At 44.4% G+C, this 24,347-nt stretch overlaps 1 protein-coding gene across 4 annotated transcripts in view; it reads left to right on the forward strand.

Moving 5' to 3' along the window:
* The first annotated feature begins 11,787 nt into the window (after window positions 1-11,787).
* RNF123 (ring finger protein 123) overlaps window positions 11,788-24,347 on the forward strand; it is a 34,339-nt gene continuing 21,779 nt past the window's right edge. The window contains exons 1-24 of one of the 4 annotated variants that reach the window (XR_011921961.1): window positions 11,788-11,938; window positions 12,553-12,634; window positions 12,912-12,996; window positions 14,212-14,291; window positions 15,154-15,248; window positions 15,323-15,377; window positions 15,728-15,813; window positions 16,282-16,368; window positions 16,673-16,740; window positions 16,819-16,944; window positions 17,314-17,428; window positions 17,535-17,639; window positions 19,340-19,465; window positions 19,542-19,634; window positions 19,731-19,804; window positions 20,414-20,531; window positions 20,740-20,839; window positions 20,921-20,982; window positions 21,833-21,904; window positions 22,463-22,583; window positions 22,669-22,770; window positions 22,853-22,959; window positions 23,040-23,232; window positions 23,917-24,062. Coding sequence is in view for 3 of the 4 variants with exons in the window: in XM_072420294.1 (XP_072276395.1) it covers window positions 12,556-12,634; window positions 12,912-12,996; window positions 14,212-14,291; window positions 15,154-15,248; window positions 15,323-15,377; window positions 15,728-15,813; window positions 16,282-16,368; window positions 16,673-16,740; window positions 16,819-16,944; window positions 17,314-17,428; window positions 17,535-17,639; window positions 19,340-19,465; window positions 19,542-19,634; window positions 19,731-19,804; window positions 20,414-20,531; window positions 20,740-20,839; window positions 20,921-20,982; window positions 21,833-21,904; window positions 22,463-22,583; window positions 22,669-22,770; window positions 22,853-22,959; window positions 23,040-23,232; window positions 23,917-24,062 (2,295 nt within the window). In the remaining variant the exon portion in view is untranslated. Of the gene's footprint in view, window positions 11,939-12,552; window positions 12,635-12,911; window positions 12,997-14,211; window positions 14,292-15,153; window positions 15,249-15,322; window positions 15,378-15,727; window positions 15,814-16,281; window positions 16,369-16,672; window positions 16,741-16,818; window positions 16,945-17,313; window positions 17,429-17,534; window positions 17,640-19,339; window positions 19,466-19,541; window positions 19,635-19,730; window positions 19,805-20,413; window positions 20,532-20,739; window positions 20,840-20,920; window positions 20,983-21,832; window positions 21,905-22,462; window positions 22,584-22,668; window positions 22,771-22,852; window positions 22,960-23,039; window positions 23,233-23,916; window positions 24,063-24,347 lie in introns of those variants that run through there. The other 3 variants (XM_072420294.1, XM_072420295.1, XM_072420297.1) reach the window with 3 other exon arrangements.

The following is a 24,347-nucleotide window of genomic DNA, read 5'->3' on the forward strand; positions in this document are numbered from 1 at the left end:
ACTCTCTACCTGTTTACTTACTTCCTCATAAAAATAGAGTAAATTTGTTTGACAACTTTGGTCATTCTTGAAGCCATGCTGACTATCACTTATAATATTATTTTCTAGCAGGAACTCCCCTATGTGGTTCTTTATCAAACTCTCCAGGACCTATGCAACTATTGACGTTAAACTAACCGGTCTGTAGTGACCTGGTAATTACTTTGCTTCCTTTTTGTATTTAAATGTTTTTATTAAGATTTTTCCACACAATAAGAAAGTCAAGAAACATTTAGTCATAGACCAAGCATAAAAAAAATGTACAGGAGACAACAATAACAGAACAAATGTCCAGAGTAAACCCGAACCCAATAGACTTTACAGTAACCAACCTTCTCTTAGCATCTCAGATATACATTGGGAAACAGAGTGAAATAGATTCTGGGGTTGATACATCAACATCAATTGCCATACATCAACATCAATTGCCATTCCTGCAACATATTTAACCGAAAACACTGCAACAGTAAGACAACATAAAACACGAACAGGCGGAGACACAACACAGGACAACGGGGAAAGGGAAAAGAAAAAGAGGGAGGGGGGGGGTTGATGAGCAAAAGGAAAAAAGAAGAAAAGCAAATACAACATCTGGCATATTAGCACATTAAAACACCAACTTGGGCATCATGAACGGTATGAGAACGGTATGAGATCCAAGGATCCCAGATCTTATCAAACTTCCCCATTGTATTTTGAAGAATATGGGTCATTTTATCGTTGACCATAATCCAATCCATTTTGGCATTAAAGGGACCCATCTGGATAGTAGAAGACTTCCAGGATTTAGCTAGGGTGATCCAAGCCGCCAGCAAAATCAGCTTCAAAAGCTTCAGTACAAACCTGGGAGCTTCCAGATTATACCAGCTAAATAGAGCAGCATCATGGGTGCTTTTCACCTCGCTCTCCAAGACCTTGGAAACAATATGAAATATTCCATTCCAAAAAGCTTGGGACACTGGGCAGGACCACCACATATGTATCATCGAGCCTCTAGAATCACAGCCTCAGAAACAAAAAGGGGATGTTGAGGGATGGTATTTAGAGATCCATTCTGGGACCAAATACCACCAAAGTAGAACTTTATAGTTCGCCTCTACCAAGGCAGAATTTTAAAAAAAATTTCGAGACAGAGTAGGCCAATTCTTTCTTAGAGATTGACCGTCCCAAGTCTTTCTCTCATAAATTCATATATCTCAATTTGAGTGGGGACGCCAATAATGTACTATATACTATAGATATTTGACCCTTAGTGTTAGCTAGCGTTTGCCTATATAGAAAATATTTAGAACTGGGAAGCTCTTTCTTACTGACCAAGTATTCAATACTAAACATAGCACACGTATGTCATGGATCCTTGCAAACCCCTTATTAAGCCACCAACTAAAATTCGGTAGATCAGTCCCCGGGGTAAACTCCAGATTACTCCAGAGGGAGTAAAGAGGGGCATAGGAGGGTCATAAATCTGGATTAGACCTATGTTTGTCCCATATCAGCAAGGAATGCGTTCGGTTAGGGCATATCCTATGTTGTCTAAGTTTCTTGGGAATCCCCATCAGTGATAACATAGTTCCCTTGGTAACAGCTGTCTCTTCCATATCAACCCATTGTGGTTCAATCCCACGTAAGGTGGAACACGAAAATTGAGAAATTTGGGCGGCCAAGTAATAATGGGAGAAGGAAGGAACCCCCAGACCCCCATAGAACGGGTTGTTAACATAGTTCGTCTTTAAATCCTACTACGCTTGCCTCCCCAGATAAACATACCTTGCTTTGGAGTAATGACAGGGTCGAGAGAGGCACTCGGACTGGAAGGGTGCGGAATAGATATAAAATTCTAGGTAAAATGTTCATTTTAACCGTTGCTATACGACCCAGCCAGGAGGGGGAAGCAGTAGCCCAATTAGTCAGATCTGCAAAAATAGTGATAGGTAGGGCTTAAATGGACTCCCAGGTACTGGAGAGATTGGGCTTCCCAGTATAGATGAAAATTCTCTTTAACCCGAGAAATGCACTATGCCGGGATATTTATGTTTAATGCCTGAGATTTAGAATGGTTCACCTGAAGACCGGATAAAGCAGCAAATTTATCTAATCTAATTTATCTGTTTTAAAGTTCGGCAGTGTGACATGAGGGAAGCAGACATACATCAGAATGTCATCAGGAAACAGGGCACATTTGTGTTTCCTCATGCCACACCAAATTCCTTTTATATCTTGATATATCCAGACCAGATAGCCATTGCTAGCAGTTCCATAGCAAGGGCAAAGAAGGGAGGGGAGAGGGGACAACCTTGCCTCGTGCCCCTTTTGATATAAATATTAGGTGAGAGGAAACCTCCCACTGAGACATTAGCAAGAGGTTTATCATACAGGACCGTTAAGACGTTTAGAAAGTGGTTCCCAAAACCCATGATTAACAACACTCGGAACATGTACGACCATGAAACACTATCAAAGGCTTTCTGCAACTCCAAAGATAAAAGCATTGCTTCTCTTTTGCCGCCCCCATCCCAATTGGTATGTAATATATGGTATGTAAGAAAAATTGGTATGTAAGAAATCAAATCTATGGTGCGTCTCGTTTGGTCCAGGGCCTGTCTGAAAAGCTTAAATCCCACCTGGTCCGGGTGGATATACGTTCCCAAAAAAAAGCCTAAATGGAGAGAAAGAATCTTTGTCATTAATTTCAGGTCACAGTTGATCAACAAAATTGGCCTATAATTGGCAACATCGGAGGCATCTTTACCCGGTTTCGGTATTACACTAATAAAGGCTCAATTAGCCTCCGGAGGAAGGGAATTACCTTTTTGGAGGTAATTAAAATATTCCACCAGATGCGGAATCAGCTGGGAACTGAAAGTTTTATAAAAGATGTAGGAAAAACCATCCATACCAGGGGCACTGATTGATTTCAAACATTTCAGAGCCCCAGGGATTTCCTCCCCCAATATGAGTTTTTATAGCTTTAGGATATGTTTAGGCTTAAGTTTGAGAAGTTGAATATCCTTCGTAGGCAACCAGCAGGAAAGGTACTAGAGGGCAGATATATTTGCCCAAGATTCTTCTCCTGTGTGAAGTAGCAGGTGGAAGACTCTCACCTGGGAGATAATTAATGAAGAAGCACTGAGGGTGGGGATATACCATCTGGTGTGCTGGAGACACAGACAGGTGGTCTGTGTGAGTGAGGTCTACTGAGAGACACAGACAGGTGGTCTGTGTGAGGGAGCTCGGCTTGGAGACACAGACAGGTGGTCTGTGTGAGGGAGCTCTGCTTGGGGACATAGACAGGTGGTCTGTGTGAAGGAGCTCAAGTCAGTCTGTGTGAATGACCTCAAAAGTGAGTAGAAGGTTGCTGAAAACTTTTGAGCTCACAGGGGGAAACCCTCCAGCTGATAGACAGGGATGTCTTGATGTATAGTAAGTGCCGGACAGGCGAGGTTTTCTTTTGCTGTTTTGTTATTTTATCTGCAACCTTCAATAAACCTGGCTACAAGTCAGCCTAAAATGGAAACCCCGGTGTGATCTGAGTTGGATGAACCAGACAAGTGGCCTTTGACCCCCAGCAAAGGCGATCCTGAGCGTAACCCCTCACATATGGTGGAGGATCCGGGCACCACATTAATGACTGAAAATGGAGGACGTGGTAAAGGCCCTGATACAGTCTGCGGCAGCCCAGCAAGAAGTCAACCACTTACTGTCTGAGAGAGGCCTGAGAGAGGCCACGAATAAAAACGACCAAGTCCTGCAGGAAGTGGTGCATCTTGTGGATCTGGTGGAGCGATACTCTGCAGCTGAGGATTTTCTGAATAACTCTCAGCCCTCAACCCCACCGATTCCAAGGGTTCCTGGTAAGACTGTTTTGGGGCCTAAGGGAGCTGGGAGAAATGTGAAGACTTTAAATGAAGAAGATGATGAGACTGTGGGCTCAGGAAACCCCAAGATGTATAATTTTGGAGTAAACAAAGGGCCTGGAAGATGTTTTCGGTGTAAGGAGTTGGGACACATTGCAGTGAACTGTCCTTTGACTACTGAACATATGCAATGTGATGTTGCCTTTCTGAAAACCCGCATGTTTATGTTTGCACAGGTGGTGTGTACTGCGGCAGGTTCAGACAGTGCGGAAAAGCATTTGTGTGAATTAAAAGTGAATGATCAAAGTGTGACTGCGCTGCTAGACTCAGGGAGTGTAGTAACTCTGGTGAAAGCAGGCATTATAGGCCCCTCTGATATTAAATCAGACATGTTTACTTGTGTGACTTGTGTGCATGGGGATAAATGTGAATACCAGAAAACCCTTGCTTATATTACAACTCCCTATGGGTCTGTGCTTCATAAAGTTGGATTAGTTCCAGCACTAACGCATGAGGTTATTCTTGGGAAAGATTTTCCACATTTTTTTAAATTATGGGAGTCCAAGTTGGAACCAAAAAGAGGTGCACTGCAGATATTGACAGCCTCTGATATAGGCACAGAACTATTAGAGGATTCCCCATTAGGGGATGTAGTTGGCGTATCGGCAGATAGCTCCACCCCTTTTCCAATTTCTTTTATGGCAGGAGACCTAGATGAGTCCGCATCAGAGACTGAGAATGAAGAGGACAGAGTTAGTTCAAAAATAAGCTGCAGTCCTTCCCCAGCTCCACAGGAAGAGAACAGTGAGATTGAAAGTGATAAGGAAAAGTCTGAGGCTATACCTGTGCTTTAACCTAAAAAGAAAGTAAAGGAAAGGCCTGCTAGAAAATCAAGAAACTCCAGTAGAAGTAGACATAAGCATAGGGGAGGTAGTAGGGAAAGAGAAAAGGCAAGGAGTAGAAGTATTGACAAGGACAGGATTTCCACATTCATGCCAATGATTAAGGAACATTTGAACAGAAAATGATTTATGATGGGAAATGGGCCAAGCAGCAAGAGAGTGGAGATAAGGAAGATGGTGATAAGTTTAAAGAAGAGAAAATTGCCAGCCTTGTTTCAGATGCAGCTTGTGAGAAACCAGAAGACTCCAAAGGTGATGTCCCAAGTACAGTGGTCTCGGGTGAAGAAGTGCATGCTGAAATAAGTGTCCCTGTCTCATGTGCAGTAAAGGCGATAGAAAGTATTGTTGTGTTAGCTGAGATTGAAGTTGAAGAAAGTGTCCCTGTATGGACTGACAAAGATACTTCCAGGCTGACTGAGGTGCAGGCAGATGAGGGTGTTCCTATATCATCTGAGATGGAAGTTGATGGATGTGTGCGTGTGTTGGCTGGGGAAAAGTTTCCTTTTATTGAAGTCCAAGCTTATGGATGGGATCCTGTTTCAGCTGAGACAAAAGAACAGCCTGAAGGGCAGGACGAAGAAGCTGAGCCAATGGTGGTTGAGGAAGGAGATTTTGAAGCTGATAATGAAGAGAATGAAGGGACAAAAGAGAAAGAGGGAGAAGTTGGCACTCTGCAACGGGGCTTGGCCTACCAGTACAGTAGCAAGCACCATAGTGCCATATCTCACTTCACACAGTCTACTGAAGTCCTAGGGAAAAGAGGGGCTCTACTTCAAGAGCAGTGGGAAAAAGCTGCAAATGTGTTCACTGAGAAAATTCAGAAGGAAAGGGATGAATTGAAGGGACCTATTCCAGACATTCCGGAGAAGATAGGACAGTCCAAAGAAGCCAATGAAAGTGTCCCTGTTTCCCAAAAGGTGCGGGAGGAGTTTAGTAAATTAAGCGAAGTAAAGATTGGAAAAGCTGTCCCTTTTTCCCAAAAGGTGCGGGAAGAGTTTAGTAAATTAAGCGACGTAAAGATTGGAAAAGCTGTCCCTGTTTGCAAAAAGGTGTGAGAAGAGTTTCATAAATTAGGCAAAGTAAAGAGGGAAGAAACTGTCACTGTTGTGCCTGATAAACAGGATACCCAGAAGCATGTTGGGGAAGGAGTTGCCACACCAGTGGAAGGGAAGGCTGGAAACGTGCATGGAAATAGGAAGCCTTCAAAATGGACAAAAGTTAAAAAGAAAAGTGTAAAGAAAACTTTCCAATGGGATCAGTGCAGTTATACATGTCCCAGAAGCTCAAAACTGGATCATCACATGCAGAGGCACATAAGAAATGGTTCTAGGGACAAGCTATATGAATGCTATGTTTGTCATGTTCGGTTCACCCAGGGTGAAAATAGGAATAATCCTGCATAGAGGGATTCATCTCCCTCCAGATATCTATTAAATATTGCTTGAGTAGAGTGGAGAGTCTGTCACTCTGTTTAGGTGGGAACCTATATCTATGGACACTAGTTTTATCGAGAAGCTGATCCAAAGCTAGATTAGAATCCCCTAGCATTAGAAGGGTGCCCTGAGTAAAAGAAGCAATTTTACCTAACAGAGAGGCAAAGAATTCAATTTGACCCTCATTAGGGGCATAGTAAGTGACAACTGTTATTAATTAGCCTGCAATGGAGCCACAGACAAAAAGGTATCTTCCTCCCGGGTCTCTAAGCATTTATAGAGGTGAAAAATTTAACTGCTTGGGAAAACATAACATGACACCACATTTTTTCTTGTTTAGGTTGGCTTGATAAGTGATAGGGAACCGCTTATGAAAGAATCGGGGCATAGAATTATTGGAAAAATGCGTCTCTTGCAACGCCAAAATGTCCACTTTGAGAGAGTGGTAGTAATGAAAGGCCCTTGTCCTCTTGACAGGGGAATTCAGCCCCTAAACATTGTGAGACAAAACCACAAAGACTGTACTGGATCCCGGTTTGGCACTGAAGGACCTGCCATCAATTACACCCAATAAAAGAGAGCTTCAGAAACCCAGTGATATTATGAGAATCAGGGAGGGAGGAAAAAACAGTAGGGGGGTTAACACAGAGACACCAGACACAAACAACAAGACATAAATAAAAACAGTCAAGTAAGCTCTTGTTCAACTTTAGTACCATCTGAGGTCCCGAGCTGACCACGTCCCCCAGCCTCAAAGCGAGCATGACCCACCCGGGAAACCCGGGCCATAGGGACATAACCAAAAGGGGCTGAACTGTAAGCAGCCCCCTTCTAGTTCTATTCTGAAGACTGAGGGCATGTATTGCCCCCCTCCAGCTCTCCTGAAAAAAAAAGTGATCAACCCATTTTAGAAACTTTCCCAGAGGGTCTGAACCCCAACATATGAAAACAATCTTAAGGTGGGTATTGGACTCGGCAGCCACAACCACCTAAACATACATTGTATGAAACCATCAAGCAATAAAACCTCAGACTATTCTGATAAAACATGCAAAAATGAACAGATAAGTCCTGAGTAACATCTTCTTTATAAGGCACACGGGGTTAAGTACCAAGTGCTTTGAAGTAACATATAGCACAGAAAAGTTCTCCCGGAATCATTTGTCCATTCAGGTATTGTTGGGAACTATTTTGGAGCTTTGACCAGCTTTTTACCACAAAGGATAAAGCAATTGATGCGTAGAAGGAGAGGGTAATAAAGCCAGCTCACGCAACAAATTCTCGCCTTTATCAAAAGTGGTAAATGAAAAAGTTTTCCCTTGATGTTGGAAGACCAGGCGGAGAGGCCCAGCGATATTTTATCTTGTGGGAAATGAGGGCTTGTAGAAGAGGTTTCGGGGCTCTACGGTGTTGTATGGTAAAAGGTAAAAGGTCAGAATATATTTGGACCGGAACACCTTCCATTAATACGGCATCATGACACCTGGAGACTTTCATTAGGCTTCTTTCGTGGAGTAATGATGCAGTTTCACTATTATATCCCCAGGGGGACCATCAGCGTTAGGAGCAACCAGGGCTCTGTGGGCCCTGTCGATTTCAAGGTGGGAATCGGTAACATCAGGAAGCAATTTCCTAAGAAACTGCTGTACCACAATTGTAACATCCTTAAAGGACTCCGGAAGACCTCTGATGTGAAAGTTAGAATGCCTAGAATTATTTTCCAGGTGATCTGTTTTATGATGTACCTCCTCCATCTGTGAATCTAGCACGGATATCAGTTTTGGGAAACTCTGGTAGTGGTAGCATCCAGGGCCTGCTCAATTGTGTTCATTCTGTTTCCAAGACCCTGTAAATCTTGTTGGAGCTCCGCAGTAACGGAAGCTGAGGTTTTGGCTAGATCAGATTTTAAAAATGCAGCCAAATGAGTGTAAAGCCTGGATTCCCCCTCAGAAAGAGGGGTCAGTGCTGGAGATAATGCAGCTCCATGAGAGAGGGGCTCATTTTTATTCCCTGAAAGAGCAGGTGAGGGGGGCCAGTTGCTGGGAAGGACCCTCCATCTCTGAGGAGAGGGGAGCCTGGGCTGTGTGCTGGGGATGAGAGCTGGGAGGCAGACTCAGCATGCTGCATAGCAATGGGGCAGGGACCCACTAATGAATCCTCTGGGAATGCCGGGGGAGAGGCTCCTTTCAACCCTCCTGCTTCTGGTCCCTTGCCCCTACCTGATCCAGCCGTTTGGGATCCCAAGAGACTATCCTGTAAAGGCCGCGCCATGTTTAGTTGGTCCCAGCGGTTGGCCATCTTGGAAGAGAGCCGCGGGGTCTGTGAGCAGGCGACCCAATCTTTTTGCTTGCCTGATGACTTTCCAACCATGTCCGGGAGCTGTGCGTGCTCCTGAATAGTTCCCTCGTCCAGGCGGGTGCAGAGGCTGCCGAGTCTGCAGGTACAGGGCTGGGAACGGAGCTGTTAGGGAGCCGAGCAGTCTATCAGGCTACAGCCATAGACGCCGACGCATGCGCACTCCACTTTGCTCCCTTTTTGAAGATAGGAACCACATTGGCCTTACGCCAATTCATTGGTACCATGCAAGTGACTAAAGAGTCTCCACAAATTAGAAATAATGGCTTTGAAATAACCGAGTTCAGCTCTTTGAGGACACGAGAATGTAATCCATTAGGTCCTGGTGCTTTGTCAACCCTAATTTTGCCCAACTGTTTCTCAATCATATCAATTTTGAGCCATTGTGACTCATTTAAGGCAGTGACATTGCTATTATGAATTTGGACTAGAGCTCTGCCAGTTTCCTTTGTGTACACAGAGCTAAAAAAAAGGTGTTTAGTAAATTTGCCTTTTCTTTATCCCCAGTTACCAACCCAGCTTGTTCCTTATGGCTTTTTTAACATCAGCTGTGAGCCACATAGGTTTTAATTTTAGCCTCTTAAACCTATTACCAATTGGAATATATTTTTCAGTGTGCTTTTGTAGAACAGACTTGAAACATTCCCATTTCTGTTCTGTGTTATTTGAGGACAATATTGTCTCTCAGTCCAAGTCACCCGCCCTTAATAATGGAAAATTTGCTCTCCTAAAATTAAATGTTTTTATCTTTCTTGATTTTGCTTCCTGTTTACAACTTACATTTAATGAAATCATATTATGGTCACTGTTACCCAGATTCTGTTTTAAATTGCACATTTGTCGAGCAGAGTATAATTTCTAGTTGGGGTTTCTATAAACTGTACCACAAAATTATCTTGTATTAAATCCACAAATTTGCTCCCTTTTGCTGTTCCTCTAGTGCAATTACTCCAGTCAATGTCCGAGTAGTTGAAATCTCCCATAATGAAAACACTTCTACTTTTTGCTGTGCTATTAGTTGATTTTCCATTTCTTCCTTAGCACTGGGGGACCTATAGCAGACTCCAATAAATAATTGTGTGTTATGCACCCCCACATTCAACTCCACCCATAATGCCTCAACCTCATCGCTTGTTCCATCTGCAATTTCTTCTTTCACATTCACTTTAAGATCACTTCTCACATACAGACACCACCAACCTTTCGTTTGACTCTGTCTTTACGAAAGAGAGTATACACAGAAATATTGACAGCCCAGGCATGTGAAGAACAAAGCCAGGATTCAGCAATGCCAACTAAGTCATAATCCTCCTCACTCATTAAGGCTTCTAACTCCTCTGTTTTGTTTGCCAGACTTCTAGCATTTGTGAACAGGGTATTTAAACCATTGCTGCATTTACCAGCATTGTTTGCCGAATCGTTTTGTTTTTCAGTACAACTAGTACTGCACAATCCAATGTTTGTTTGTAACATGGGAAGCTCCATACATTTATCCATAACCCTCCCCCCAACTATCCCTAATCCACCTTCCACTAGTGTTCGACCCCTGACTAACCTTTCTGCCACCTTATTTAACTGTCCCACCCCCCTCTGTCCTAGTTTAAATATCCCTCCACCATTCCCCCAAATCTTTCCCCAAGCACAGAAGACCCCCTTTCATTTAGGTGCAAACCATCTCTGGCATACAGGTTGTACCCCAATGAAAAGTCAGTCCAGTGCTCTATAAACCCAAACCCTTCCTTTTTGCACCAGGACTTAAGCCATGTGTTTAGCTGTCTAAGCTCCCCAGATCCATCACCACTGCCAGCAGATCCAACACTAAGGAGGTCCTGAACTGCACACCAAGCTAACTACCCCACTACCACATGATGGGGATCAGGAGTGTGGGGTATTATCAGTGACCCCCCTTCCCGGATGTGTCTGGAAGCGGAGTTCAGATAACAGTACCCCTTACCCATTTCCAGAAAAGGTAAATACACTAAATACACACTAGAACGAAGACAAATCTATTTCTTTTTGTAACCCATAAATCTAATGATATCCAACAATGACATATAATGGAGATCTATCCAGCCCCACATAGACAGAAGCTCCACCCCCGCATAATGTAAGAGACTCTACCCCTGCATAATGACAGAAACTCCACCCCTGCATAATGTACCCCCTTCCCATAAAATGTCAGAAGCTCTGCCAACATTGGATAAATAGACAGAGTCACACTTTACATTTGATGTATTTTGTTAAACTTCATGAATTTATTGCAACCAATAAAAATCTGTTCAATTATCTAATGAATGTGAGCTGTCCCCAGGTTTAAGCAGTGGTCTGGGTGGAATGTTTCCCCTAGGTGCAGTGGATGGGGTAGAGACAAAACACCTGAGATTGACCCTCACGTCCTGTCCTACAGAACATCGGAGTTGAATATACATCAATGAGGTCTCTGCAGTGGAAGCCAGGCGTCCTGCATTTCCAGGGTTTCCCCATCCTCTGGTACCATACGTCTGCCATGACAGGTCTCTTTTATTATAAACCATATTGGCTGCTTATGGGGGTGGTGAGGTGTCAGTGCTCCTCTCAGTGCCCGCCATCCTATGGTCATGTGACCAGATCCAGGCCTGTTTAAAGAGGACCTATCTATGTGTGTGACATAAATATAAGCTTTACAGGAAGCCCTCGTGCAGGAGGCAGGGTGGGGTGTTATTGGATATCTGCCCGAGGTAATCCGAGATACCCCCAACATCTCACCAATAAATTCTAAATCCTTTCTGCCCTCACGCTGGTGCTCAGCCCTTTAATGTCCCAACCCACCTGTCAGCCCTCACTTTACATGTACAAGGCCTTAGGGCCACCTTAGACACATACACAGGCCGAAGAGGGAGATTTCGGGGAGACACAAGGTGCAGAGGAGTTAAAGACCTCAAATACAACTGACAGGGCGGAACTTAATCCGCAGGATTCTGCTACCCGGGAAAAGAAAAATGTTACACACCACCCTTTAAGTGACAGGAGATAGGGGCGGGGCATGCAAAAATAAGAGGCGGGTAAGAGGCAGTTTAGGCTTGTTTGGTGATGGTCAGGAAAAGTTTATGGAAGTGGGCGTGGGTGGGTGGAGAATGCACCGGAAGTGGGTGGGAAATAGCTGTCAACCAACTGTTTTGTGTTTTTAAATAAAGTTTATTGAGAAAAAGCTGACATCCCCGTGCCGAACAGGAAGCGGTGGAAGGCGGGACCAGAGCGGAGGGGCGGGGTTATAGCTGTTTGGGAGCTCAGCTTACCCTGTGCAGGTGACACCATAAAGCGGGTGACTGGGGGGGAGCACCGAGCCCAACCGGTACAAGTGGGCCCCTGTGAATGGGTGAGTGGGCCAGGTCACTGCAATTTGCAGAATGCTATTAAATTGTAAAAACCACAATATGAGTGAGGTGCAGAACAGGTCCTAAGATATGTGGGGGGCACTACAGGGTTCCGTGAGGGGTAATATTACCTGAGGTGGTCTTGGGGCAACTACAGGTCTGGGGTCAATGGGGAGGGGGCTTCTACAGGTCCTGGAGAAAATGAGGTGCATGACAGGCATCACAGGGATGGGACTCTGGGGTGGAGCGCGGGGGCTGGATGAGACTCTGGGGTGGAGCGCCGGGGCAGGATGGGACTCTGGGGTGGAGCGCGGGGGCTGGATGAGACTCTGGGGTGGAGCGCCGGGGCAGGATGGGACTCTGGTATGGAGCGCGGGGGCAGGACGGGACTTTGAGGTGGAGTGTGGGGGCAGAATGGGATTCTGGGGAGGAGCGTGGGGGCAGAATGGGACTTTGGGGTGGAACGCGGGGGCAGGATGGTAGTTGTCACAGTTGTTGCCCCTTGTTGGTGCAGGATCCTGGCCTATGATTGGCTGCTGGGGAGATGATTGGCTGTCAGTATTATGTGGGTCATGTGATCTCTGCTGATTCCTCTTGGTGTCCCCTTTGTGTGCAGGTCATGGCGTCCAGAGCGCCCGGCACCTCGTCACGGAAGAGTTACCGGCTGTCTACAGACCCTGAGAAGACCAAGGTGACAGGTGAGACCCTGAGATCTGCCCCTCTCTGGTGACCTGCTGACCATCACCTGCACCCATGTCCATGTGTTTCCTGTGTCACCACTGCAGGAAGTGCCCCTGCTTCTCCTGTGTCACCATTGCGGGAATAAATTGATGAGCTGCATGGAGTGGATCTCTCTTTATCCTCCATTATAAATGGCGGCCCCTGGTGAAGGGCAGTGATATTGCTATACTATTGGGGTAATTGGCCCACCTCAGGGTGTTTGGTCTGGATTGTGGCATTTCTTTTATCTTTCAGGAATTGTGAACGAGCGGCTCCTCAGTCAGTATCTCCACCGCATCTTCCCGGGCAATGATGGAGCTCAGCACGGTGCCACATACAGGTGAACCCAGAGTCTGCACCACAGACTGCCGTCATCATGTGCTGTAAATGGCTTCCAAAACACATGACCGAATCCTCAGGCCTGATAAATGAAGTGGGCGGGTTATGGGACGAGTTATGTAAATATCCAAATTACTTTCTGAGTGATATGTGGAGCAGTGGGCGGTCCTAAGCAGGCTGGATTTGTATGCAGACCGCCCCTGAGTAACCACCACATATGATGGTAACATTCAAAGATTGTATAAAAGAGGAGGAGCCAGTGACAATCAAAATGGGAAGGGAGGGGCTAGATGACCTTCAGCCAGAAAATAAGGCAGGCGCTGTTTGAGTTGCTGAGCTTCTAATGCACATTGCAAGAAGCTCACCGTGTGCAGTGAAATGGAAATTTAAAAAAATTCTGTTTAGGAGAGAAGCCGACATAACTGTGCAAGATTGAAGGGGGGGCAGGTTTAATGAGGGGAGGGGGGGCAGAGAACAGATATATTGAAGGGGTGGGGAATCGGAGGGAAGATTTAATGAAGGGGGGCAGGAGTTAAGTTTTCCCCCATAGGTGTAGATGGAGTCACTTTTATTACTGGTGGAGGCTTTAATGGGGGAGGGGGTGTGTCCCCGTGTCACTTGTATGGAGAAATGGCTGCCGGGCGATTCATCTGTCATCATATCTATAAATACTCGGCCCTGCTCTCCAATTACACAGAGGAGTTGCTCAGCTGCCCTGAGTGTCACAGTGACACCCGTGCATCTCCTATTAACCCCTTCTTGTCCGAGGGTCCTGTGTGACATAAATCATACACCGCAGTTCTGCACGTCTGTGCGATGCATCTGAAATAGTTCTCTGCTCGTGTCAGGTGACCTCATATCATCCAAACATATCTAATTGTTTAAAGCAAATAATTGATTACATTAAATTTCCCAATTCTATATATGCTGCATTGGGAGTCACATGACGGCCACAAATTAGCTTGTATCTGGAGTTCCACTTTAGGAATGTCTGTTCATGGGTTGATTGTGTTTTGTTGGGTTGATTACTGTCTCTGGGTTTGTAAAATCTTTCTTGTCTGGCCCAGATATAAACCCACTCGTATATATTTACTTTGTGCCGCTTGCTGGGGTCACACCAGGAAATGGTAATAAGTTTGTACTAAGTGGGGACACTAAAGTTTTGAGGTAGAGTTCCCAAAGTTCTTATTTATGTTTCTCCCGTGTTTGTGCCCAGAAAACCCCTCACCTTCCAGAACTTGGAGGAGCGGTTGGATCGATTGCTGTCTGCTGAGGAGTCCAGTGAGGATAACACAGGTTAGGCAATTGTAGGGGGCTATCGATGATTGGGCCCCTCTGGGTGTTTTCTGTGTAATTCTTCAGGAGGTCAGGGTGCAGGCAGTGTGGGAGGGTGCAAGGTTAGGGGATGGGGACTGAGGTGCTGTCATAGGGTCAGGGTGCAGGCAGAGTGGGAGGGTGCAGGGTTGGCTGGAGATCAGAGGAGGAAGACGTGTCCCCAAGATGCCGGAGGACACTGATGGAGCAAGGTATCTGGGTTTTTTAAGTTTTAAGCGACCCAGAGTGTGACTCGGGATTACTGCTTTTTGCAGGTAAAATCCACCCCGAGTCACACTTGGGATAACCACTGGGGGGGGGGGGGTTAAGGTTAGGGGAAGGGTCTGAGGTGCTGTCATTGGGTCCTGGGTTAAGGTGGGGAGGTTGTGGTGCACTATATCCATGGTAAAAAAGGAGTGGGGGGGCGGGGTGCATTCAAAGTGCAGGAGGTAAAGTGAGGTGCAGACTGGGAAGAGGAATCCAAGGTGCTGGATACAGAAGGAATGGTGATAACCCATGGTGAAGATGGGGGGACATCCCGGCCATTTTGCCTCATGGCTCCCCCATCCCAACCAGCGGACAGAACTTCCAGAAAGGATTATAATTGCTTATGAGGCTCTCTTTTTTTTGCACATTCTAAAGCTGGGAGACAGCGGAGTTATTTGCTTGTAACCACCTTCAGACAAAGAAAAACTATATAATTGAGAAGTTATACATCTTTTATAAGTGAGACTGCAGGGGAAAAATTTAGGTCAGCTAAATGTTATGAAGTCCAATATTACAATGCAGCACAAACATGCAGAAGATCCATGTGTATAACATGCCGCTGTTCTCTCTGCCACAGATCAGACAGAGGGCCGCCTGGGGCCACCCACTGTGGTCTTGGATCACACCAGCGGATTTGAGGGGCTTCTATTGGTAGATGACGATCTCCTGGGGGTGAGTTTCCTGTGTAGTACTTTACTGCACACCAATCACTGATCACACTGGTTAATGGTTTCCTCTTCCTGCAGGTTATCGGCCACAGCAACTTTAGCTCCATCCGGGCCACAACCTGCGCGTTTAAAGGTGAGTAAGGAATGGAAGGCGGCCTTGCGCTGCGACTGTGTGAACCAATACAGGGAGCCAATACAACATTTCATGTCAAGGACAACACCTTTATTATATTATTGGGGGGGGGGAACTTGCCATTGTGGCAGGGGCAGAGACACAAACTACTGGGGGGAGATCTCACCATTGTTGGAGGCACTCAAATTCCACAGTTGGGTAATGACTGAATGATGCTAAGGTCAGAAGATAAAACATTTTATTATGTATGTAGCTAGTTCTGCGGTGGGAACTCGGTATACCCTAAAGGTCTTACAATATATAATGTTTAGTCTCTGATACTCCTGTCTGTCCCTGCTTTGTCCCCCCAGGAAAATGGCTCTATGAGGTCCTTATCTCCTCCCAGGGACTCATGCAGATTGGTTGGTGCACTCTGAACTGCAGGTTTAATCAGGAGGTGAGTTCAGATCTCTGTAAGAAAATCTCCCTATTTTATGAATATTGTTTGTAGTTGCTGCACAATTAGGTGATTTGTACTCCAGCTGAGGTCTGCCTGTCTGTAGCCTTCATCCCTCTTAGTTCTATAGGAGAACATTCAGATGTTGTGTGAGGGATCGTCCCTCCATACAGGGGACTGTTCAAGGGAACCCATAGTGAGAATTAGATGCAAGCTGAGATTGCTCACTGACCCACCAATATTCCCAGGAACAAGAAAAAGACCTGAGAGAGCTGCAAGATGTGCTAGGGAGTTTATTCCGAGCGGGGGATTCCTCCCCCTCCCCATGTCACAGCTCTGGGTCCCTAAGTGGCCGTATGCTGCATGGGCAAAGAAAAAGCTGGTCACAGCCAAACCCCAACCTTGACCCATCCTGCCTGCTCCACATTGTGTATAGTGATGGCCGCTGAACACTCTACTCTGTTACAGGAGGGTGTTGGAGACACTCCAGACTCGTATGCGTATGATGGGAACCGGGTCAGAAAATGGAACGTAACCACCACAAACTACGGCAAGGTGAGCAACAGGCTGGCAATATTGTAATTATATATTTTATATGTAGGAGAGCCGCCATATTTCATGGTGGTGTACAGAGAAAACTGAGCCAGTCCTATCAGTCTCTGTACAGAGGTGCCTACACTCTTATGGCCCCCCTCTCCCCCCTACAGTCACCCTAATATTATATATTTATATAGCTCTGACATATACTGCAGTGCTGTACAGAGAACACTGAGCCAGCCACATCAGTCTCTGTACAGAGGAGCTGACAGTCTAATGTCACCACCATCTTGATGTCCTTTTTATTCTTCTGTCCGTGCAGTCCTGGGCAGCGGGGGACATTGTCAGCTGTCTGATAGATGTGGATGAAGGGACCATCTCCTTTTGTCTGTAGGTATTTGTCTTGTGGTTTTGTGGTCTCTGTGATATATTCTTATCTCCTTTCACAACTCTCTGTTCTCTTGGCAGGAATGGTGTCAGTCTAGGTGTCGCTTTCAGTGACATTTCTCGTGGATCGGGTATGGCGTACTTCCCCGCCATCAGTCTCTCCTTCAAGGAGTCTGTGGCATTTAATTTCGGTTCTCGTCCTTTGAGATATCCTTCTTGTAATGTATATAGCTAAATTATACACTGGGGGGGGGTATTGCATTATTTTATCAGTATAAGCTGGCATTATTTCTGTACAGGCACCAATAAGATTCAGATTTCAGCCTAGTTGTAGTGTAATTGATGTCTCTGGGATGTAACAATCCTTTGGAGTGTCGAATCGATTGAAGTTTTATGATTGCTGAATATCTGGGGACCCTTCTCCATCCTCTTACCCTGCAAGCCTTGTTTTCTGGATATCCTATATATGTCCTGCTCGGGTTGCCTGAGGTCACCTGAGTGATGACATAGAAGACAGTTGTGATATTAGATGTGGCAAAATTGTGGGTTGTTTTCTTGTCCTTGACACCCAATCACATATCCAGTGGAAGGGTACCGGCCCCTGCAGGACCCACCAGCAGCTGAACTGCTGAAATCCCAAAGGCTGCTGGGCTACCTGAAGAACGTCTTGTCTATAGGAATTGATGCTCAGGTATATAATTGTGTATGGAGGGTTTCTTATAAAAAAAAAAAAAAAAAAATCACCCAGGGTTTTAATAATTCTGTATGTGTTCATGTTCTGAAAATAAATTTTTCAGGAAGGGAAACTGGTGGACAGGGACCCATCTACGTGGCAGCTCCAGGGAGAGCCGACAGTCCTTGTAACATCGGCTCATATATTCAACCACTTTTCGCCACTTATGGTAAGTACAAATTTCACCCTCTGATGTCTCCCATTATCAGCTCCATAAAAATAATCTGCACCCAGATGCCCGTTGCATCTAGTTGCACCATGTATGTTGTGACACACTGCAGGACACCACAACATGTGTACTACGTATCGCACTTCATTAGTTGGTAATGCAGCACATGGTGTTCCTGGGCCCATTGTGCTTACATGACTTAATTATGCGAAAGCTGCATTTCATAATTCGTACATGTATAGGGCCCAGGTAATCAGTCAGTCTGGCAGTTTGTTTTTTGTTTTGTTTTTTTATTACAGCATATAAAAAAGATCTGATCAGTTTTGTGTCCCAGTGTTGTCATAACTAATTTCCTTAGGCAGGAAAATGTTGATAATTACTTTTCTAGGACATCTGGTCTGATATATCTGCTAAACTAAATGCTTTACAAAATAGATACATTACAAACTATTTAGGGTAGGGACCAGAAGATGGCACTAGAGTCAGAATTCATTTGTGTATAAAGCATGTCTGTGTCACTGGGAGGTCTCTGCATCCCCTGTCTGTATTATATCAATTCAGAATTTAGCACATATAATGCTAACTTATTTAAAAATCTATACTAAATACATAATAAATGATCTACAACAGTGACTAAGACTGAGAATATTAAGTCTGTGAGCATTGGTAGCCTTGGAGCTGTGCAGAAGCTCTATTTTAAGCAGCTAATCAGTGATTAATCTGAGGAAATATTTACCAATCAGAAAAGGATTGCAGGGTGATAAGCTTTTTCTTCTGTATAATCTGGAAATCTCTTTAATGTTATAAAATTTTAAGGGAGATTTTGTGGTGCACTGTACCACCCTGTACCATTCACTTACTTCTGCACTGTCAGTGTATGTGTAGTCATCTCACTTCTGTTATCCCTCCCCTGCCTCCTGTAATGTACTCCCTTCTGATTCCTGCCCCTCTGCTTAACTCACATCTCTCCTCTGGTAACCTCTGAGCCATGATAAGGACAACACGGTGGCTTAGTGGTTAGCACTGTGGCCATTGCAGCGCTAGATCCCAGGTTTGAATATCAGCCAAGACATTATCTGCATGGAGTTTGCAGGTTCTACCCGTGTTTGTGTGGGTTTCCCCTGGGTACTCCGGTTTCCTCCAACATTCCAAAAACATGCAGTTAGGATAATTGGCTTCCCCCCCCCCCCCCCCCAAATTGGCCTTGGACTGTATTAAAGACATATGGCTATGGTAGGGACTTTAGATTGTGAGCCCCTTTGAGGGACTGCTAGTGACATGACTATGGACTTTGTACAGTGCTGCATAATATTTTTATGCTATATAAATACTGTGTAATATTAAATAATATCTTCTCCTCACACTTTATTTATGCTATTGTCTTTCCTATCCGGAACTCTTCAGCAGCCATGCAGTTTCTCTTCTTCCATGTTCTTTCAAACTGCTAGTATGTCTTAAAATATAAAATACGGAATTTCTCAGCTCCAGCTCACGGCTTGATTCCCTTTTGTTTGTTTTTCACCCCAAACACTCAATAGAAATGTCCCCTCCTATGTACTGTACAGCTGTATATATTATGCTGATACCTAATAAATGAAACATAACGACAAAAAAAAGTGTTAGATCAAGGATATTGTTTAGTGATTTTCTGGTGTATAATGGTACTTTTGTCTCTGTGATTCCTCCTGGGTGACATTCAGTGTAAGGTCTACCTGGTGGAGGACGTCTTGATGAACTATCTCCTTGGTATATTGGCGGGAGGGGGTGCAGTGGGAGAGCATCCCTTAATTCAGCATCTCCTGGACCTCATGTGGCTGCTGATGGAGGTGAGTGAGAGAACCCTTTTAGTGAGGATTGCTTGGAAGAGCTAGATGTTATCAATAACCCCTCTTATTACTCCAGGACTACGAGATACATGAATGCTTGAAGCAGCTGATGATGTCTCTCCTCCGAGCCTATCGCTTCTCTCCGATTGTCCCTGATCTGGGACTGCAGGTCAGTCTCTGGCACCCAACTGGAGAAGATTGGGATAAAAGTTTGTAGATCTTTATTTTAATATATTGATGATTAGTATTTTTCTTCTATTTCCAGATTCACTATCTGCGCCTGACAATCGCTATCCTGAGACATGAGAAGTCCCGAAAGTACCTGCTGAGCAATGTACTGTATCCCTAATACTGATTATCCATGAGTTGTACTTACATGAGATCCACAGCATCGTGTAAAAGCTGTTTCACTTCCATGTTGTGTATATATGAAAGATCCAAAGCATCATTTGATGTCTGTCAGCTCCATGCTGGTATATGTTAACAATCCACTGTGTTGTGCAATGGCTATGTCACTGCCACACTGTACATACATATGAGATCTACAGCATTGTGTGTGATATGTGTCACTGCCATCCTGTTTATACATATGAATATCACAAAGTCATGTGATGGCCTGGTCACTGTCGCTGTACATATGTGAGAGATCTCTAACATCATGTTTAATGCAATGCTGCTGCCATCCTGTAAATTTATATGAGCTTTATAGCATTGTGTGTGCTGGCCAGGTCAGGTTGTACATGTCTGAAAGTTCCACAGCATTACATTTGAGTTGTGTCACTGCCTTGTTTGTTCCAGCAGAGCCTCTGCCATTTCCTCTCATTCATCTCCATTATCCCTGTTGGTTCGTATGGGTCCAGTCACCAGTGACTCCTATATTTGCAGCCTTTTATATTGGTCGATATTACAGATGTGAAAGAACTTCATCCTTAACACTGCATGTTGTAGATTTGATGTCCTGCGGTCAGTAGTTTTCTTCTTTATTAAGAGTCCATTGCGGGTGGAGGAGGCCGGTCTGCAGGAGCTGATCCCAACTACCTGGTGGCCAAACAGATTCAACAAAGAGGTGAACCTGAGACTACAGATCATTGTTACTGATTATCCCCTCACTTATATATTTCATACAATCAAATGCCTCTGACATATACCGCAGTGCTGTACAGAGAACACTGATCCAGTCCCACCAGCCTCTGTACAGAGGAGCTGATACTCTAATGTCCCCTCACAATAACACACTTTTTTATACATTTATTTAGCTCTAATATATAATGCAGGGAAAAGAAATCAAAGACCCTTCAGAGGAAAGTGGAGAGGAGCGACTCCGGCGGAGAGCTTATGAACGTGGTTGTATGAGACTAAAAAAACGCATTGAAGGTAATGGCCATGTGACTTGTGGTAATCAATATATTGGGAATAAGCTGGGTTACAGTTAAGTAATTGTGTCTTTTATCTCAGTGGTGGAGGAGCTGCAGGTTCAGATTTTGAAGCTTCTGCTTAACAACAAGGATAAGGGAGGGGTAAGTCCAGCTCCTGGAGCTCATCCTTATTACACGTATTTTACATGACACATGAAATGCAGTGATCTCCCCAGCCCCTTTTAAGTAGGGTGCACCTCCCAGCACTGTTCAGTAACCACCCGGTTGTTTTTGGTTGGTTACTGAAAAGTTGAGTCAAAATACAGGGGCCACCACCCAGCTTAAAAATTCTGGGGAGAATACTGAACTGTAGTGTGCACTTTTGATAGTTATTATGTATGTAGCAGGCACACCTGTACACTAGGTACATTTATATTATGTTCTCCAGCTATATAGTACACATAGCAGAGACCCTTCACTTGTGGCCATAGCCCTCAGATGCAGTACAGACATAAATGTTGCAAATTCTTTCCATCAATATTTATTGTTACATCTGATTGCTTCTCAACAGAACAAAGTGCAGAAAATCAGTTGGTGACAATCGGACAAAAGTAGATTTTACATGAGATCACTAATTATTCTAAAGTTAAAACATCTGCCCATGAACCACTCCATAGAAAAAGAATAAAGCCCAACTTCAGCTAATAATTGCAGCCTATTCACATTTTATCTCTTTTGGGAAAAAAAAGGATATAAATGAAAGGTGAACATTAGTACCCTGAGTGTTCAATAGATTTCCCCAATGACGGATTTTGTTGGACAGCTGGGCATATAAATTATAGATAACTCCGTAGTCAGTAGAATATCATATTCACTATAGTGAGCCTTTAATGAATACTGAATTGCAGATCTTGGTCCTCTCAGAGTTTGAATCATTGTGGTAGTGGAACAGTTTTTATGAAAGAAGGGGTTAATAAGTAACCAATCATATATGGCGCTGTCTCTGTCACAGGGAGTGGCATCCCGCTACATCTTCCTTAACAAGTTCCGGAAATTTCTCCAGGAAAATGCCAGCAACAGAGGGGTGAGTGACCGTCCTCCCATATCTTTCTATTTCTTAGGCATAGGCATTAGCTTCTTTGCAAACATGCAGCTCCATAGACAGGGGGGATTTGGTAGATTATAGACTGGTGGGGTAGGAAAGAGGGGTTCCCACGAACGCCAAATTCATAGAAGAAACAAATACATCTAAAATGGTGTGACCAGTACACACAGCACAGTGTATGAAAATGGAAATATGGGTTTTCATGTATTACTATTTGGTTTTTTGTATGGTCTAGCAATCTGTGGACACTTGAGTTCCTCCACACCAAACTGGTGACCCCATGTCTTTATGGAGCTGGCATTATACCCTTGGGCACAGTCATGGGGGAACAGAAAAGGGTCTTCACCAAACTGACCACAGGGGTGTAAGAGCCCATGTGTCTACAATGTCTTTGTATGATGGAGGATTACCAGGACCCTTCACTGGGGAGACCTGAACCCCATCATTCAGATAGGGAAGGTATGTGAAGGATTCACATAAATTTGTCCATTTAGTGTTTACCAAGCATTCTGATTTTTAGACTTGGTCTCTTTTCAGAATCCCACAGTGCTTTGTCCCCCGGAGTACATGGTGTGCTTCCTCCACCGCCTGATTAGTGCCCTGCGAACATGTTGGGATGAATATCAAGTTCGGAACCCCTCGGCTCGCAGTAGTGAGGGTAATGTGGAGCTTTAGCCTATAATGTAAAATTTGTTACACATACTAAAAAGTTTGTCTAACCCTGTGTCATTCTTGGCCTACAGAAGCCTATGTGCCCCCACAGCTATTCTACAATGGTAAGGTGGATTATTTTGACCTGCAAAGGCTCGGGGGTCTTCTTTCCCACCTGAGGAAGACCCTGAAAGGTGAGTGTTTTGGCATAAGGCATTACTATTATTTTACTTAAGGGTGTTAAAGCCCCTGAAACCTCTGCACTTCTCTCCTCAGATGATTTGTCCTCCAAAGCCAATATAATGATAGATCCATCAGAACTGCAGGCTGTCACCATGGATGACCTGGAGGAGGAAGATGAATCAGCCAGTATGACAGGACAGGTACAGAAAGGGGAGATGCATTGTAACTGCAAGTCATTGTATATTAAATATTAATGAAAATTTAATCGTTTTCTCTCTAGAGGCCCTCTGCTGCCCAGGCTATTGGGGGCGCCCTTGCCCGGCCCAGCTGGTTGAGTTCCCCAACACTCGGCAGAGCTAATCGATTTCTGAGCACTGCGGCGGTCAGCCTCATGAACTCACGGCGACCTCTAGGTGTTCTGGAAAAGGTGAAAGTGCGGAATCTAAATCATGATCAACGCACAGAAGATGACAGTGAGTGTGTGGGGTGGTTGAGGGTCTTGGGGTTTAGGGTACCGAATGTTATTAAAAAAGGAAATTATGGCTGGATGCCCTCAGAACTGGCTGAAATTGTGGCATAGAATGAGATTTAGGTTGTTTTAGCTTACTCACCCATTTTCTTACTGTGGTTGACCTTCTGTGTGGTGGGTGAAATTTGACTGCCTTTATTGTAAATTGCACACATGCAGTTTATTTTTTTTACCAACCCCAATACCATCAGTGTAATATTCTTCTCCCCAGTCTAGTGAGATCTGAGCTGTACGGCCTCATTATTGCAACACAACTGCATATAGAGCAAAAGCCTCCAATCATATGGAGAATTTATACTTAATGCTCTGGTGGGGTACAAAGTCTTCAGTAAATTAAATGAAGATGCTAGTGCACAGCATGCATGGGTCTGACAGATCTAAAAACACGCTGGATTGGGGGTATGTGAGAATCCGAATGACCTGGGGTCGCTAGGCCCACCATGGATCAACCATTTGTTCTTTGTCATATTCAATAAAAATTGTTTTTATTACCATGGACCCCAATCATATCCTCTTTTGTCTGTTGTAATCTAATACAGATTTGCATACAACTGGTCGTTTTCTGAAGACATACTGTCATTTTTTTTTTTTCAGTCACTTTGATAAGATTCATTGTGCTTTGTTACAGTTGAAGGCCATCACGGGAATGAGGGTCTATTGGTGGGCAGACCTCCAGAGGAGCCTGATATTCCTATCACAGAGAATTCCCTCTTGGAAATGCTGGATGGGGTGGTGATGATGTATAACCTCAGTGTACATCAGCAGCTTGGCAAGGTAAGCATTCATCTAATCTGTTGATTGTACTTTGTCCTCTGGCATTGTATGCTGACTATGCTACCCTGTTTCCCCGATTATAAGGCAGGCTCTTATATTTTTTGAAATGCCAAAATATGCCCTGGGTCTTATTTTCAGGGGATGTCTTATTTTTCCATGAAGAAGACTACAGAACACATTTATTGTTGAAAGTCACTCATGATCACTTATGTTCCATTGATTGTCCCCTTCTGATCACTCATGTTCCGTTCATATTCCCCTTCTGATCACTCTATGCCATTGATT

This window comes from Pyxicephalus adspersus, chromosome 8 (genome assembly GCF_032062135.1).
Source record: "Pyxicephalus adspersus chromosome 8, UCB_Pads_2.0, whole genome shotgun sequence".
NCBI lineage: Eukaryota > Metazoa > Chordata > Amphibia > Anura > Pyxicephalidae > Pyxicephalus > Pyxicephalus adspersus.